Source organism: Pseudopodoces humilis, chromosome 23 (genome assembly GCF_049639895.1).
Source record: "Pseudopodoces humilis isolate 2021_Gansu_Grassland_sample_001 chromosome 23, ASM4963989v1, whole genome shotgun sequence".
NCBI lineage: Eukaryota > Metazoa > Chordata > Aves > Passeriformes > Paridae > Pseudopodoces > Pseudopodoces humilis.
In genome coordinates, this window is record NC_142222.1 from 2358106 (window position 1) to 2376319 (window position 18214).

Sequence of the window (18214 nt, forward strand, 5' to 3'; positions counted from 1 at the left end):
GTCTGAGGGCAGGGGGATCTCGGGGGGTGGGGGGAGCTGCCCGGGGGCTGCGGGGCTCCGCGGGGTTCCCTGCGCACGGAGGGGACGCGCAGCTCCGCGGGGGCGCAGCGGGAAGAGGCGGCTGGCGGTGCCGAGGCTGCTGTCACATCGAGCATCTCTCTCGGCTGCTGTCGATAAAAGGGCATCAGCAGGGCCCCGGTGCCCTGCGGCCCCTCCCCGTCCCCTCCAGCGGGCACCGGAGCACGGCGGGGGAGCAGAATCGTTTTCCCGGGATCTTCCAGGGATAAGGGGATTCCCAGCACGCCGAAGGGTGCGAGGGGAGATGCGGCGCCCCGGAGAAGGAAAGCGGAGGAGGGGTGTCCTGGGCGCGGGTGGGTGAGAGATCAAACGAGGACAGTTCCGTCACACGTGGGGTTCTTTTCCTCTCTAGGTGGAGCGGAGAAGAGGGCCCGAAGCTTCTGGGGCTGCGGCGCCGCCCCTCTCCTCCTCCCCGCCTGCCCCACGGCCCAGCGGAGGCTGCAGGGCCAGGTGGGAGCGGGGGGCTGGAGGGGCCGCCGAGCCCCAGAGGATCCCCTTCCCTTCGGGACGGAGGGAGCTCTCCCACCCCGCACCTGCGGCTTCGCTCGGGGAGGCTCTGTCTGTCTGTCTGTCTGTCTGTCCGGCTGCTCCCTGTGGCACCGGATCCTTCCCCACTACCCCACGGCCTGTTTCCACCCCGGCTCCACTCCCCCAGTTTGGGAAGGAGCGAGCAGCCGGGCCGCCCTCCCCAAGGGCCCTGGGGTCTCCTCTTGCCGTGGCATCACTGCCGGGAATGGGGGGGCCCGACGGATCGCCCTGGACACGAGAAAAACCCTTTCTCCTGGCGCACCCCGTCGGGGGGGAGCGCTCCCCGGGGCGCGGGGCCGCCGCAGCCCGGTGGAGCCGGGAGGAGGGGAAGGCGGAGGCCCGGCTGCTTGTGAGAATTGTTATTTTTCATCAATCACCCGCAATTTGTGTAAGTGCCCCGGACAGGACACCAGCCGTCCTGCTGGCTGGGGTCACGGAGACAACACAGCGATGGAGAAGAGCAAATTGCATTTGCTCACCAGCTCACAGATCCAAATTACGGTCCTCGCATGGCGCGGGGAAGAGAGCGAAAGGTCCATGTGACATGAGGGAAATATGAAGGACTTTGACAGGTCTTAAACGGCCTGGCGCCAAGGCCTAAGTCTACCGACTAAAAATAGAAAAGGGATGATGAGTGGAGATGGGCAGAGATGAAAGGGGGAGAGCGAGCGGGGCCGCGGTGCGGGCCGGGGGGGCGGCCCGACGGGACGGTGTCCCCGGGCTGAACGGGGACGGATCCCCAGGGCGGACCCGCGGGACGAACCCGCCAGACAAGCCCGGTCTCCTTAGGCCCAGCCCGGGGATTGGGGACCGGGCCCGCACGGACGGCTCCCAGGAGCGAGGCACGGCGGCCCCGAGCGCTGCAGCGCCCTGGGGCAGGGTGGAAAACCTTCCCTCGAAGGGGACTGAGCCGGGACACTCCGCGGCCCCGGGGCAGACGGGAACAGAGGCCGTGGCCTCGTCTCGCCCTGCCCGGTGCTCGGTCACCGACGGGCGATGCGGCGCTCGGCCCGTCCGTGGCTGCAGGGCCTGGCTCGTGTCCGGGGTGGCAGCGCACTGGGTACCCCGGTCCCGCTGGTACCCACTCCCCGTTCCCTCCATCCCCGCGGCCCCGCCGGCTACCGAAGGTGGGGGAGACGAGGCTGCTGTGGATCGGTTTTATTCTGCAGGAGAGGCCGCTTGAGGGGTTACAGCGGTGCGGGGGGCTCGGGCTGGGAGCCGGCCTGTGGTCCCGAGGACAGGCGACCTTTCCTCGCGGGGACACGGCTGCTCCAGGCCCAGAAGTGCCGGGCCCCGCGTCTTCCCGAGGAGCAGCAGGCGAGGTGTCCACGGGAGAACCGTCCCGGCGTGGGGAGATTCGCCCCGAGGCAATGAAAGGCTCCACTTTTTCTTTGGGGGGGGGGGGGGGCGGTAATAAAAAAAAAAAAAAATACAAGCAAGCCCCACTTTTGCCAAAGCTGCCGTCAGCAGTTTTCCACGGCGGCGAGGAAGCAAAGTCCAAATTGGGTTTAAATTTCAGTCCCCGCTGCCCGTTCAATGGTCAGCGGGACCCCCCCCGGTGCCGCCGCCCCGGGGGGTGAGGCGCGGTGCCCGCCCCGTCGGTGCGGGTGCGGGCAGAGGTGAACCTGCCGCGGGACACGGGGCAGGTGGAGATCGGCCCCGAGAAGAGCCCGGGGATGGGGATCGGGCTCCGCCGGGGGCTGCGGGCGGGGATCGCTACCAGCAGGATAAACCGGGGCGGAGGAATAGAGAGGAGAAGTCGGGATGGGAAGGGGGCACCCGGGGGTCCCCGAATCCCACCCTGGGCGGGGAGCAGCGACCCAGGACCACGCGGGCTCCGAGCTGCTGCGGCCGCGGCTCGGTGCGCATCCGCGGAGCGGGAGGGCCCGGGGGCGGGGGGAGGACAGGCCGGGGGACAGAGGAGTGGGCCGGCCGCCACCCCCCCCCGTCCCGCCTGGTCGCAGCGCAGGCGGCGGGGGCAGGAGCCTTGGAAGGATGGCAGGGCGCTTTTTGAAGATTTGGGGGTAAATATGAAGTGACAAGAGACGGGTCTTTATTGTGAGGGCTCAGCCGCCTGGCGCCAGGGCCCTCTTCAGCCACCGCGGCCCTCAGTTAATCAGCGCAGATCTCCAAACCGGCCTCTCCGAGGGGACACCCACCGCGCCCGCCGCCCCCCCCGGGCCCCGGCGCGGCGGGACCGGCCCTAATCCCTCAGCAAACAGCCCCGGAGTGTCCCCCCTCCTCCTTATCTGCCTCCCCCCGCCCGGGTAAACAGCCCCTCCGGCCGGGCACCCCCGCGCTGGCCCCCGGCCGCGTACCCGACGCGCCTCGACGGCGGGGTCTGGGGGTCTGTCCCTCCGCCGTGGGCGCGGAGCTGCGGGCGGAACCCCCCGCTCCCGGTCGGGGCGGCTGCCGGCAGGGTGGGGGCGACGGCTGGGAGCGACTCACCCGAGCTGGAGGTCGCCGCTCGGGGCCTCGCCTCCGCCCGCAGCTCTCCGCCGGGCCGCGCTTCCGGCGGCCGCCCCGTCGGCTCCGCGCGGTTGTGCGCGGTTGTGCGCGGTCGTGCGCGGTTGTGCGCGGAGCGGCAGGCGGGGCTCGCCCCACCACGATCCGCTCTCCAGGATCTGGCGTAAAGCGGCCGCCGCCGGGCTCCCCCGGCCTCTCCCCCCTCCCCGGCCCGCCGCCCCCGCGGACACCGGCGGGGGCCTCTGCCGCCGCCCCCCGCCCCCGTGGCTCCGCTCCCCGCTCCGCCGAGGTGGCTCCGCGCTGGCCCCGCACCGGCGGCGCAGCCGGGGCTGACCCGGTATGCGGAAAGGAGCCGGGGGTGGGATTTCGAGCACTTTTCTCTGTCATTGGTTAATATTTTATTCTGTTGACATGTTTTCTTACTGCCGATGCTTCCGACACCTTCTTCTTTTTTTTTTTTTCCCTCCCTTTTTTTTTTTTTTTCCCTTCTTCCCTTCCTCCCTCCCTCCGCGCCCCCCGCCCCCCCGCGCCCGGAGCTTGGCCGGAGCTGTCAAAACCCCGCCTATGCAGATCCACAATTGGTCTGAAACGCGTAAAATCAGCAATCAAGGGGGCTTGGCTCATTAGCGGGCGGATCAGAGCAGGAAGGACATGTGAGATAGTCACAGTTTTACAGAGATCAGGACAAGATCTCACCGTTCCCACTCGGCTCCTTTGGCCATGAGCAGCCCGAGCCCCAGCGCGGAGCGCGGAGCGCGGAGCCGGCCCGGCCCCGCCGGGGCTCAGCCCGGGCCCGCGGGGGTGTGAGGGCAGCGCGGCCGCTCCTGCCCCGCCGCGCCCCGCGCAGCCCCGCGCAGCCCCGACTCGGCTTTTGTTTCTATTTTAGTGTCGGGAAGGACTTTCCTGGGAGGGCTCGTTCCCTCGCTCGCTCTCCCTCGCTGCAACAACAACAACAAAAAATAAGGACCTACTGTCTCCCCTCCGCAGACCGGGAGTCCCAGGAGCCGGGAACTGCCTCGCTTTTCCTTTTTTTTTTTCTTCTTATTTTTTTTTTCTTTTTGTTTTTGTTTTTATTTTTTTTCCCCGAATCTAGTTCGGCTGATTTTCGCCTCCTTTTTTTTTATGCTTTTTTTTTTTTTTCGGAGTGTGTATGTGTGTGTTGTTGATTTTCCTTCCTCTTCCAGAGACTCGAGCGAGTTAGCTGGGCAGGAGAGGGGAAAAAAATAAAACCCAACAAATACACACACACGCATTTTTGTAAAGGGAATCCCTCTTTTTCTCCTGGATTTGTGGATGCACCGATGAGAGATCCAGCCTTCCCAGGGACTGCCATGGCTTACCACCCCTTCCACGCACCCCGGCCGGCTGACTTCCCCATGTCCGCTTTCCTCGCAGCCGCTCAGCCGTCCTTTTTCCCGGCTCTGGCTCTGCCTCCGGCGGCTTTGGCGAAGCCCATGCCGGACCCGGGGCTGGCCGGGGCGGCCGAGGCCGGGCTGCACGTCTCGGCCCTGGGACACCACCACCAAGCCGCCCATCTGCGCTCGCTCAAAAGCCTGGAGCCCGAGGAGGAGGTCGAGGACGACCCCAAAGTAACGCTGGAAGCCAAAGAGCTTTGGGACCAGTTTCACAAGCTTGGCACCGAGATGGTGATCACCAAGTCTGGGAGGTAAGAACCGGCCCCGCGCAGCCCCCTCAGCCCTCCCCGCACCTGCGCGTCCTCGCCCCTCGCTCCATCCCGCTCCCCATCCGTCCCTGTGAATTAACGCGGCGAGTTTCGATCCCTGCAGTTTTTCGGAAGTGTTTCTCCCCGCTTCTCCGACCTTCTCAGTCACCGCTCCCCCCCCCCCCACTCCCATTACTACTTTTCCTACCGCGATCCCAAATTAAATTCGCGCACGTTAATTGAGCGCCCGGAATCCCCCGCTCCCGTTGTTTTCACCGCTTCCTTCCCTCCTGCCAAACTTTCCCCACGTCCGGGGTCGTTCCCGGCCCTGCCCGTGGCCCCGGGCCCGGGAGAGGCAGCCGCGGGTGCTGAGCGAGCGGGGAAAGGCAAAGAAATAGGGGAAACAAGGATATGTTTTTGCCCATTATTTCCCGAAATGGGTTTTTTGAGCTTTTTCCCTGCTTTCTGCCACGGTATGGGCAGCATAGCGGGACGAGAAGAGGTGGGACGTGAGGAAGGCTGGGAATCCTCAGCGAACTAAACTGAGAGATGGTGTTTTGGGAGCAGCAGCCGGGGCCGGGCGGTGCGGGGGGCTCGGTGGGGCCGCAGCCGTCGGGGGTCGGCGGCGGGCGGGGGCAGCTCCGTACTGCTCTGGGTCTCTCCGCAGGAGGATGTTCCCCCCGTTCAAGGTGCGGGTGAGCGGCCTGGACAAGAAGGCCAAGTACATTTTGCTGATGGATATAGTGGCGGCCGACGATTGCCGGTACAAATTCCACAACTCCCGCTGGATGGTGGCTGGCAAGGCCGACCCGGAGATGCCCAAGCGCATGTACATCCACCCCGACAGCCCGGCCACGGGGGAGCAGTGGATGGCCAAACCTGTTGCCTTTCACAAGCTCAAGCTCACCAACAACATCTCTGATAAGCACGGCTTTGTAAGTGCGGCTGCGGGGCAGAGCGGAGCCCCCGGGAAGGGACCCTTGGCTGGTGTGGGGTCTGCCCGGTGCAGGATCTGCCCGGTGCAGGATCTGCCCGGTGCCCGGTGCGGGGTCTGCCCGGTGCCCGGTGCAGGATCTGCCCGGTGCCCGGTGCGGGGTCTGCCCGGTGCAGGGGCTGCCCGTGATCTCCCCGGAGGAACCGCAGGGCTTTAGAGCCTCCTCCAGCCGGGTCGGGCTGTGCGGCCGGGCCCGGCCGGGCCTTTCGGTGGCCTGGCTGTCCCGCAGCCCCCAGCCCCTGGTCCTGCCCGGCACCGAGGGGCAGCTCCCGTTCTCCGGGGAAAAAAGGAGGGTTGGGCTGCGGACAGCCCCGGGCTCCCCTTGGTTCCCGCATCCTCGGCCTCTACGGCCTGACCTGCTGCTTCTTCCCAGCCTTCGAGGCTCTGTGGGGAGAGGAATTTAGGGGGATGGATGTGCGGGGCCGAGGCCTTGCGGAGGCGGTGGCCGGCCGGGGGCTGAGCGGAGCCGGGACCGGCCGCACCTGCGCTGGGTTCCCGCAGCCGGGAGAAGGGCCGGAGTCGTTGGCACCATCTGCCTCTGAAAGCCCCTGTTTGTATCCCTTTGATGATATCTGCATCACTTAAAGGAGGTAAAACAAAACAAAGAGATTAAAGCCAAAAAGCTACCAACCAAAATAAACAAAGAAAGGAAAAAGAGAGAGGGAGAGAGAAAAGACAACGAAGAGCGCTGGCCATTTGCAGAGACCCGCAGAAAGAAGGGTCGGAAGGCGAGGGGAGCGCGATCCTGCGGGAATGCACGGAGGGGGAAATCCCGGAGGCCCAGGCAGCTCTCCTCCCTCTGAGCGAGCATTTAGGGCGATAAAGGGAAAGTTCCTCACGCAGCGCTGCTGATGCGGGAATTAGCGGGGAGCCGGGGCCGGCGGAGCCGCGGGGGCTGCGGGACCCAGCTCGGGTGGGGAGCTCAGGGCACCTCCCGGAGAACTTTCGTCTCTCTTTTTTCTTTTTATTTTTTTCCCCTCTCTATTTTTTCCGCTCTCTCTCTCTTTTTTTTTTCTTTCTTTCTTTTTTATTTTTTTTCTCTCTCACTTTTTTTTCCTCTTAAGGCAGGAAACAGCATCTTTGTTAAATAATGCATTGCGAGGTTATTTATAGCCAGCAAGGTAAATCGATAGAGAAGGAGTCTAAAAAATACTTTTTTTTTTTTTTTTTGTACTGTTGAAAAACTAGTTTGATTCAGCGCTTTTAACGGTTCGCCTCCTTCAATTAAAGATTTCTGGTATCTGTCGTTGTCCAAAATCCGGACTGTGTTAAATCTGGGAGATGAGGGTTTAGCCAGTGCCCATCTGGTCAAAGAGGGATGATTATTTTTTTTTAAGGAATGCAGATTTGCACGCCTGAATGAGAGTTTTTGCACCATTTTCATGATAAATCTTGTCTAGATTATATCAATATAACAGCGATCCGACAGTTCATCAGCAGGTGATTATTGCTTGGGTTAAAAAAAAAAGGGGGTATTTTTTTTATTACCTTCTAAACCGAAATGATGTGATAATTATTTAGCCATTTGGCCGATGTTATTTGACAATAATTACTCAGGCTTTCGCCGTCTCTCTGCGAATTCTGGGCAGTGAATTCTGCATTTCAGTCCGACCACAGCAGGTTGGGGAATTATTTAAAAGCTATTGGGCAGGAAGGCAGGCAGCAGGGACAAGGGGTCGGAGCGGCCCCAGGGGCGCGGCTTGGGGTGTTCAGCCGCTTCCAAAAATCCTCAGCCAAGTCATGGGCAATTCAGGTTTTATAAAAAAACCCCAGTAAACCAAACTCAAAAAATAAAACGAAAGGGTAGAGAACGTCTTTAAGTGCTGGCGAGGTTTTCAGACACCTGGCTGGGAAAAAAAAAAAAAAGTCTGTTCCTTCTGCTGCGTTGCTCCGAGACATAAATTCGCTATGGCTCGTGGTGAAACGCTCCTTTCAGGTCGCAGGCGCTGCCTGGGGCTGGCACCGGCTCCTGCCGCCCCCGACACTCACCCAGAGCCTTTTAACATTATTTTTTTTTGTGGTGGTGAGGGATAGTAATTTATTTTTAAGGACGGAAATATGAAAAGCGGTGAGAAACGTGCCGAAAAGTCGCGTCGCGTTTGCAGGGTTGTAATAAAACCGGGAGATCCCTTTTGCTGCTTTATTGCCGTGCTTAACACCCGCAAAGATGCTGTTCTGCCTGCGTTCCCTGACCTCCTGCTTTGGAGACAGATCCTGCGATGGCATCAACTACTAAAAAAAGAAATCTCCTTCTCTGGCATCCGGTGAATTTGAGGGGTGCATTTTTTTTGTTGTTGTTTTCGGGAGAAAAAGGGTTTTGTTTTATGGAGGGAGCTGGACTCGTGGGACTGATGGCAGCCGCGGGCTGTGCTCTCTCGCCCATCCCAGACCATCCTGAACTCCATGCACAAGTACCAGCCCAGGTTCCACATCGTCCGGGCCAACGACATCCTCAAGCTGCCCTACAGCACCTTCCGCACCTACGTGTTCCCTGAGACCGACTTCATCGCCGTCACTGCCTACCAGAACGACAAGGTACGGCTGGGCAGCCCCTGTCCCTGTCCTGTCCCTGTCCCCATCCCCGTCCCCATCCCTGTCCCCATCCCTGTTCTCACCCCTGTCCCATCCCTTACCCTCTATCAGCGTATTTGTGTGTGTTGCTGAGGATATTTCCAGGCAAAAAGCAGCAACAGTAGAAAGGTTAAACCTCAAACCCTCAGAGTAGGATGCACCCTCAAACTGTGTGTATTATTATCGTTATTTTTAGTATTGAGTACTAATAGTCAGTATTTCTATTATTACTGTTAATAATTCCCTGATGGAATTTGTTGCACCTTTCTGGGCCGTGGGAGTCCTTGCTGCAGGCCCAGGCTGTGGAGAGCAGCAGCAGGCCTGGGCAGCCTCACCGAGAAGGTGCCCAGGGCTCTGGAGGAGCCAAAAAATAGAGGCAGATAAGCTAATTTTAGTTGCTTTCGTGATTTAGCAAGTGTCGCCCTGGGAGGAGGCAGAGCCAGGAGAGCGCGATGGGGAGCAGGGAGCCTCTGCCATCCCCTTCCAAGAGTTGTGTGTGTGTTTTAACCCAAAAGCTGACCCCCACCTCCACCCCTGGCTGCTGATGCTAATTGACAGCTCTGTCTGAGGGTCCTGGTGGGCTTGTTTCCCTCGTAAAGTTTATGGCGAAGAGTCACAATCGATTAAAGAGCACTTTGTCTGCTCGGCTGCCGCAAGCTGCGAGGGGCGGCCGCCGGCCGTGGGCCCCGTCGGGCAGGGGATGCTCGGGCCGGGGGATGCTCGGGCCGGGGGTCGCGGTGGGGCCGGGCAGCCGGGCCTTTTCCAGCGCCTCTCTCGGGGCCGTGTTTCAGTGCCATGCATTATTGAGAGCCCTGATGTCGCCCGGCAGCCCGTGGCAGGGAGGGATAAGAATAGCTTTTAACCAGCGCCGCGCAGCTCAGTCGCCATCTTCCCTCCGGGGGGCCGTGAAAAATAACTTCCTATCATTAAGACGCTATTAATAATTCAAGGCCAAACCTCAGCATCGTTTTTAATAAAGCATGCGGTGTGTTAACGCGGGCTCCGCAGCCGCGCACCCCGGGCTCCCCGACGGCGGCGGGGATGGGGTGGGGGGCGGCCAGGGCTTCACGCCTCCCCCTCTTCCCTTCTCCCCCCTGGCAGATCACGCAGCTGAAGATCGATAACAACCCCTTCGCCAAGGGCTTTCGGGACACGGGCAATGGCCGGCGGGAGAAGAGGTAAGCGCTGCTCCCGTCCCCCGGCTCTGCACCCTCGGGGGATCATCAGACACCCAGCCCTAACCCTAACCTTAACCTTAACCCAACCCTAACCCTAACCCTAACCCTAACCCTAACCCTAACCCTAACCCTAACCCTAACCCTAACCCTAACCCAACCCTAACCCTAGCCCTAACCCTAAGCCGCCTCTCACCCGCAGGAAACAGCTCTCCCTGCCGTCCCTGCGGATGTACGAGGAGCCCTGCAAGCCCGACCGCGACGGTGGCGAGTCGGACGCCTCCTCCTGCGAGCCCTCGGCCGTGCGCGATGCCCTGCACTCGCCCGTGGGTGCCCTCCCCAGCCCCCTGCGCCTCAAGGGCAGCGGCAGAGGTAACGCAGGAGCCGCGGTCCCAAATTGTCCCCAAACGTTCTGCTCCCTCGGGGCTGCCGCGAGCTGATTTTACTGTGGGCAGGGAGGGAAAACACCGGGGAAAATAAAGATGAGGAACCCAGGAGTTGAAAGAACAAAAACAGAGCAAACTCAAATTGCATTCACGAGTTGCAACCTTTTTCTTTTTATGTGTTTTCTTTTGAATATATATTTGATCCTCTATGCACCTGATGTATTTATATTATACAAGAGGAAATGGCAAAGCAGCCCGTGTGCTCGCCACGTTAGCCTGGCATGCCCTGCCTTCCATGAGAATCTCACACTCCCCTAAAAAAAGAGAAAAAGAGAAAAGAAAAATAATTAATACATTTGAAAGAGGAAAATAAATGTTGCAACTCCTGGGCTTCAAGCTGGTAAATGAAAATAAACCAGCAGCTCCCACGCTGCAGTTGTTGGATGCTGGGTTTTGTCTTGCCGCACTATCAATCTGCTCTTTAAACTTTCCACCAACCTGATTCCCTGCAAACCTTCATCAAAATTGCAACCCCCACCCCGAGCTGGAGGGAGGGTTTATTACACCCCTCTCCACTTTCAAAGGCTTTCCTGAATATTTGCCCCAGCCTGCAGAGCTTCACCTCACCCTCACCAAAAGGCTTTTCTCGTTTAGTGGAGCCGTTCAGGCAGGGGCTCAGCTCCCCTTGCCTCGCATCTCCTGCCTCCTCTGAGAGCTCAATGGGTTTTTTTAAATGAAAGCCCTTTTAGGGAAGTCTGTACCATATTCCCAGCCTTAAAACTGCCTCTTTAACCTGTCCCAACCTGCACATTTGGAATAAATCCATGCTGCACTGGCGATCAGCTCCATGTAATTAAATATATGCAGGGCCATTTCTTCCCGTGCTGTCCACAGCCCGCTCTTCTCATCCCCTCTCTGCAGCCCTCTTGGACTTTGCAGCTAAGGAGAGCGATGCTGTAATAGATTCTGCTTCTCCAAAGTGTTTTTCCTGTTTGGTACTGCCACAGGACTTGCTGTTGTTAATCCCCTTCCCCCAGAGTGGCGGTAGCACGGGGGCCCATTTCTGCCCCCAAAACGAGTCTCTCCCATTAATAACGATCGCAGCTTCGCCATCACAACCTCTCCCTGACACCAGAGCTCTTGTGAGTGACCCGTTCCTCACCTCCCCTGGCTGCTTCTGCTCTGACCCTCTGTGCCTCCATCCCCTCACAGAAGAGAAGCCAGGGGCCGACAGCGACGCGGAGGTGGAGAAGGTGCCTGAGGAGCGGCCGGTGGCGGCGGCCAGCCCCAGCGCGGAGGATGCGACGCCCCGCGGCAGCCCCCGGTGCCCGGAGGAACGGAGCAAGGAGAGACACAGCCCAGAGAAAGTCAAGGATGGTGCATCCCCACGGGAGGGTCCCGGCGAGGGCCTGTTCGGCACACGGGGCCTGGAGAAGGACAAGGTGGAAGGGAGGAGGAAAGAGACGGAGCCAGGCAAGAAGGACACGGAGGGCGGCGGGCTGGGCAAGGAGGCCTTCGCCCCGCTGATGGTGCACACGGACAGCCCCCCGCACCTGAGCGCCGGCCACCTGCAGAGCCTGGCGCTCTCCGGCCTCCACGGGCAGCAGTTCTTCAGCCCTCTGGGCGCTGGGCAGCCCCTCTTCATCCACCCAGGACAGTTTGCCATGGCCCCCGGAGCCTTCTCTGCCATGGGCATGGGACACTTGCTGGCCTCGGTGACCGGTGGGGGCAGCCTGGAGAATGGAGCGCTCTCGTCCGCTCCGGGCGCGGCAGGGACGGCCACCCCCTTCCCTTTCCACCTCTCCCAGCACATGTTGGCCTCTCAGGTAAGCCCTGTATCCCCATCCCTATCCCTGCTGTCCATCTGGGCCTCGGGGTCTTCTCTTCATGTCCTCCCAAAAAGCTCCCCGGGTGAGCGGAGCACTTTGGGGATGCAGGTCAGGCCTGGCCAGTGTCACACAGTGTGGGGACACTCAGGGTGGCCCCACTGCAGGGAAGGAGTTGTTGGTGCCCTCAGCCTTCCCCAAACCCCCTGCAGCTCATAGGGACAAGGGGGTGACACACCCCTGACATGTTACCAGATGTGGCACAGGCAGAACGTGGGGGACATTTTGAAGGTGGCTTCAGGGTTTATTTGAGGAGGAATCTTGATTGTTTTGCAGCTGCTATGTCTCTTCCATAGTCAAGGGCAGAGTCAGGAGCTGTGGCCCTGCCTGACCTGGCTGTCCCCATTCAGCAGCTCCCTGTCAGCTCTGAAGTGCTCCCACAGTGCCTGCACTGGTGTTGCCTTTCCCATCTCCTCTGATGGAATACATGAAGATGTCTTTGAACTCCCCTAATTTATCCGTCCTGTTTAACAGTGTGTTTTAATGTGGTTAAGGGGCTGTGATGCTGCACAGGCAAGGACACAGCGTGCGGGGAGGGGCAGATCTCAGACAGGGGTTTGTGCTCGGTGTCACCAGCCTGGCTTGGGACGGGGCAGGTGGGGCTGTACCCCCTCCCTCAGCCCGTTCCTCATGGACACCCCCATGCTCTGTTTTAGGGTGACACTGGGCTGTTTCATGCCTTGGCTTTTTTTGGGAGCACTGGAGGAGGGCAGGCAGGAGGGGGGACGCAGCGGAGCAGCAGCAGCGCAGCTCTGACCGCTCTTTCTCTCTCCGCAGGGAATCCCGATGCCCACCTTCGGCGGACTCTTCCCCTACCCCTACACCTACATGGCAGCGGCCGCAGCGGCAGCCTCGGCCATGCCTGCCAGCAGCGCTGCCGCCGCCGGGCCGCTGTCCCGTAACCCCTTCCTGGGCAGCAGCCGGCCCCGCCTGCGCTTCAGCCCCTACCAGCTCCCGGTGACCATCCCGCCCAGCACCAACCTGCTGACCACCGGCCTGCCCGCCAGCCTCAACCCCGGCTCCGAGGGCTCCAAGGCCGGCAGCAGCCGGGAGCCCAGCCCCCTGCCCGAGGTGCCCCTGCACAAAGGGGGCAGCCAGCGCCCCGCTGCCTCCCCCAAGGGCTCCCTGAAGGAGTCCCTCAATGAACTGCAGAACATCCAGAGACTGGTGAGCGGGCTGGAGAGCCAGAGGGAGCTGTCACCCGGCAGGGAGTCCCCGAAGTGACCGGCGGGGCGGGCAGCGAGCCCTCCCGGCGGGGCGGAGAAGCACTGGTATTTTGTACAGCACAGTATAAATATTTATTGTGGAGCGAGGGGTGGGAGCAGACAGGGAGCGGGGTGCTGGAGCAGAGGGATGCACCCTTCCAGCCGTGAGGACCCACCACCCCAGAGCCAGGAGGGAGCAGCTGGAGAGCAGGGATTGCCCATCCCTTGGGCTGTGGGGCTGGGAGCGGCTCCCCCCAACTCCGGCGAGGCCACGGAGCCCCCAGGACCCCCCCAGTTCCCCGCTCCGGGCACTGGGCAGCTCAGGGGAGGGTGATGAGCTGGTGCCGAGACACCTGATGGATGGGGCAGCCACAGCCCCTGCCTCGGTGCGGGGTGAGAGGGGCCAAACCCCCATCTGTGCGAGGGGAGGGGGAAGGAAAAAAATAATTTTTAAAGGAAAAAAAAAAAGAGAGAGAGAACTAAGGAATGAAGATGGAAATGAAACCGCCTCGGAAGCCACCACCGCACAGAGCGAGCATGGCAGGGGGAGCCTCGTGGGTACCTGGGCAGATATTTATGAAATAAATGGTAATTTGTGTAAATAAGCTATAAGGATCCCAGAATATGCAAATTGGTATTAATTTATTCAGAGTTGTACATTGGTGTGTACATAATATTTAGAGTTTAACTCCTCGCATTTAAGTTTTTTTCGGTTTTTTTTTTTTTTCATTTTACATGAACATATATATTGTAAATGAAAACTATTTAGCTCTTTGTGATTGAAGGAGATATCGGTTTCTCTGTGTTTTAAAATATTGTTTATCCCGCCTGTTCTCTAGGACAATCATGTGCCACCGATAAAACAATTTTTGGAGTCATTAAAACTAAGATTTCAATCCTTTAATGGACTTTTGCAAGAAAAAAAAATAAACCAACGAATCCAAAACGTAACTAAGATATTGCTACAGTGCGGGGTATAGAGAATGCAAGAATAAACCTCAGGTTTTTATTTTTCACTCCAGAACAAAAAGAAAAACCAAAAAAAATCCCAAAAAAACAAGTATAATAAATTTAAATATCACAGGACTGTGCTCTATATTTGTTTTAAAATAAAAAGATACATGATTTGCAACGTGCTGTTTACTCGGGTATGTCTGTTCAGTTTTGATGAATTCTCACATCTTTCAATAAAAAAAACAAAATCTATTCGGAGAAGTCCTGCCGGCTCCCTCTTGTTTCATTCCCGCGGCCGCTCCGCCCCGTCGGGGCCGCGGCTCCTCCGCAGGTGCGCAGCGCTGGGAGCCGCCCCTTCCTCGGAGCGCGGAACCTCCGCGGCTGCCGGGGAAACGGCCCGGGGAGCGCAGGGCACCAACCATCGGCCCTGCCCGGTGGAGCAGGGGGATTCGGGGATCGTCCGGGCCTGTCCGAGCCCCTCCGCGGGAGGAGAGCGGCAGGTGCGGCGGGGATGAGGCACCGCGACCCTCCGCGGATACCGGGCTGCCTCCGCTGTCCCCGGGGAGAGCCGGGGAAGCAGAGCCGGGGCCGCCGGTACCGCTCCGGGGATTCTCCGGGAGGGAGCGGGGCAGAGCGGCACCGCCGGTCATGTGGAAGGGATGGTGGGGAAGGGCTGACCCGGCCACACCGGTACTGCCAGGGAGAGTGATGGAGCAGCCCGGGCACACCGGTACCATCGGGGATGGTGATGGAGCTAACCGGGCCCACCGGTACCGCCAGGGAGAGTGATGGAGCAACCCGGGCACACCGGTACCGTCAGGGCTGGTGATGGAGCTACCCGGGCCCACCGGTACCGCCAGGGAGAGTGATGGAGCAACCCGGGCACTCCGGTACCATCGGGGATGGTGATGGAGCTAACCGGGCACTCCGGTACCGTCAGGGAGAGTGATGGAGCTACCCGGGCACACCGGTACCGTCAGGGCTGGTGATGGAGCTACCCGGGCGCGCCGGTACCATCGGGGATGGGGACCCGGCGGGCCGTGGGCTTTAGGTCCCCCCGTCTCTGCCGGAGCCCGGAGCCGGTCGGGGGATTGCGGGGCGCAGCCACGGAGGAAGGAGCAGCTCCTTTCCTGCCCGGTTTCCCCCGTCCCGTGCGGGATCTGCGGGCGCGGCCCCTCGGGCCGAGGCTCAGAGCCGGGCGCGGGGCGCCCTCTGCCGGCCCCGCCGCGCTCCCCCCGATGGGGCGGGCCCGGGCTCTGTTCGGCCTCCCCCGCGCTCCCGTTCCTGCGGGCAGGGAAAGGGCTTTGAACATGTCCCAGTGTCTGAGGAGAGGTGCTGGCGCTGAGCTCCTCGACGGCCGGAGAGGAGATGCTGCCTCTGTGATTATTTCTGCTTGCAGGGGGACCGGCAGGGTGGGAATGGCTTCCTGGGGAGGAGGGAAGTGCAGGGACTAAAGTTATTTCTGAATAAACGTGACTCAGGATGAGCAGCGATTCAACGGGTTCTGTTTTTAGTAAGGGGGCACAACAAGGGCCAGTGTAGAGGCCCCTCTGGCCCTTTGATCTCTATTCCATCCCTGCTGGATTTAGGCTGAGGTGGTTGGGAAAATCACAGCGGGGAGATGGTGACAGTGCTGCAGAACATGCTGGGGCAGCCTCATAACGGGCTCCTGCCATCCTGCTGGGTCAGGGACAGCCCTGTCACCCATCCTGGATTGGGGGCCAAGCACTGCTGCCAGTGGGAATTTCCCACTGAGCACAAAGCCGCTCTTCACTGGGGAGGGGAGAAGTGTTCTGTGGGTTCATGACGGTGACCCTGAGGAACAGTGCCCAGAGGCAGGGAGCAGGGCCTGGCCCCCCCAGCCAGGCTGCTTCTGCTCCACGCCTGCCCTGGCCATCCCCAGCCTCTGAGAAACCCTATTCAAGCAGCTCGATGAGCAGCTACCGATTAGTCACGCACTGTGCTGGGATTTCTTTTCCTCGGCTATGAAAAGGCGCTGGGAGGCCCCGCGGCGGCTCACCCGGCACAGCACCCCCATGGCTCTGCTGCTCTGCACCTGGCAAAACCTGGCTTGGCCATGCCACTGTGCTCACTGTGGAGTCACAAAAATAAAGTTCTGGCTGTTCTGGGGATATCTTGAGCTGGTGTTTCACCACCTAAACGCCGGTGCCGTGGCACCAGAGCAGCGAGGTCCCCAAACACCGAAGCCTTCGCTAGGGTTAGTGGTGAGTTCTGAATTTCTTCAGCTAAATGCACGAGGTGCTTGGCCAAACACTAAAAATAGCAGAGCTGCCCTGAGGGCTCCGTGGGCCTGGTGGACAAACCCTGGCTGCCTTGGCCGCTGAGCTGCCGTGCAGCACAATAGCGCTGCTGGAAGGGCTCCATGGGCGGGTGTTTGTAAACAGGAACATGAGCTCATGCCAGAGCATCTCGCAGCCCTGCAGAGGGGGAACGCTGCCACGGATCTTGTCCCTGTGCAGTCCAGGGGTGCTCTGCAGGACCCAGAGCCCCTCATCTGGGCTGCTGGCCCTGTGCTCGTGTGTTATCCCGCATTTTGGGTCATGGGTATGGGGCAGAATAAGAGAACCAAGAATGGTTGGGAGGAATTTTAAACCCCATCTTGTTCCAAGCTCCTGCTGTGGGTAGGGACACCTTCTACTAGTCCAGGTTGTTCCAAGCCCCATTCAGCCTGGCTTTGGACACTTCCAGGGATGGAATAGCCACAGCTTCTCTGTGCAAGAACAGCAGAGAGCTGTTCCAGGCCCTTTTTACCCTCACAGGGAAAAATTTCCCATCAACATTTAATCTAAATCTCACCTCTTTTAGTTTAAAACCAACTCCCTCTCCCTGCCACCTGTCTGTGTAAAAAAGTCTCTCTCAATTTCCTATAAACGCCCTTAAACACTGAAGGTTGTGGAAGAGGCGAGGGTCTGAGAATGATGCCAGGGAGCCGGGCATGCCGTGGTGCCAGGATCCTTCCCCACCTCAGGAGCTTCTCCCGGCCCAGGGCCTGTCCCTGCCACACAAATCAAATCCCCACTGGAACTTTTCAACGAGCCAGTCCCGACCGTGCGAGCGCGGGGTGCGGCGGCCGGGGAAGGGGAGCCCCGGTGGGACGGGGCGGGTGGGGGGGCGGCAGCTCCTTCTGTCGGGCTGGCGCCGTCCTGCCGCCGCAGCCGGGACAAAGCGGAGCTCCCGAGCCCCGGCCCCGGCTCCCAATCAGGGCCCCTCCGGCCCCGCTCCCCGCCGAGTGCAGGGGCGAGGGGGGCGCAGCCGCGGTCACGGCCCCGGAGCCCCAATTACCCGCGGGGCCGCCGCTCTGTCTGCGGCTCCCGATCCCGGATCAATGGACAAAGGGCAGCGGCGGGGCCCCGGCGGGCTCTGCACATCCCCGCTCCTCGCCCCCATCCCGGCCGGGCATCCCTGCGCACCTGAGCGCTCGGTGCGGGATGCGCGGCCGCGGCTCCGCACCTGCGGCCGGACGGGATTTATGGGGCTGTGGGGGTGAGCCCCGGCCTCTGCCCGGACAGTCCCCCCTGCCTGCTCCAGGGCTGAGCGCCCCCGGAGCCTCCGCCTGGGTCCTTCCTCCGGGCACCGGCATCTCAAAGGCTTCTGAGCCCCGCTCATCCGGTTCTGGCCCGCGGTCCCCGGGGCACGGTCCTTGTCCCGGGCAGGGGCTGTGGGAAGGACACAGCAGCCGTCCAGGCTGTTCCTTGCCGCAAGGTTCCCAGAGCCACTTTGATCCGTGTGGGTGTCTGGGGGGCGAAGGGGGGGTGGGTAAAAACATTATCAGTGAAAAAGCTGCTGTTTATTTTGATACGAAGCCGGTTCTTAGCCGCAGGCACCGTTTGCTCCGTCCTTGCTCTTCAGGCAGGGTGGGAAAGGGGAAAGGGGAGGCTCTCGGTTTATTCCGGTTGTTTACAGCGAAGGGTGATGGCGAGGGAGAGCCAGGTCCGTCGCCCCTCGGCGCCCGCCCGGGCCTTTTCCCAAGCCTTCATCGGACCGCGCCGGGAAGGGAGGAGGCTCTGCTCGGGACATCCGACGGGATGGAGCGGGGGCTCCCGGCGGGGGGAGCCCCCCTGCCCCCTCCGCTGCTCCCCCATCGCTGCCAGCCCGGGCCTCAGGCCAGCGGCACGGGAACTGCACCGCTTCCTTGTGGGTTAGCAGGAAAACCCAAACCCAAACCCAAACCCATCCCGGGGGTTTTCCCTGCCCCAATCCCGGAGGATCCCGGCGCTGTCCCGGGCTCGGCCGCCAGGTGGAGCAACAGCACCGCCCCGAGGGGCGGCCCCGGGGGCGCGGCCGTGC

At 60.8% G+C, this 18214-nt stretch overlaps 1 protein-coding gene across 1 annotated transcript; it reads left to right on the plus strand.

Annotated features, from left to right (window-relative positions):
- Window positions 1–3900: 3900 nt before the first annotated feature.
- Window positions 3901–14148, plus strand: TBX2 (T-box transcription factor 2). Its single transcript, XM_005525697.3, has 7 exons — window positions 3901–4738; window positions 5403–5670; window positions 8118–8264; window positions 9402–9478; window positions 9678–9847; window positions 11074–11687; window positions 12525–14148. The coding sequence occupies exons 1-7, from the start codon at window positions 4374–4376 to the stop codon at window positions 12969–12971; spliced, it is 2088 nt and encodes a 695-aa protein (XP_005525754.1). The 5' UTR covers window positions 3901–4373; the 3' UTR covers window positions 12972–14148.
- The last annotated feature ends 4066 nt before the right edge of the window (window positions 14149–18214 follow it).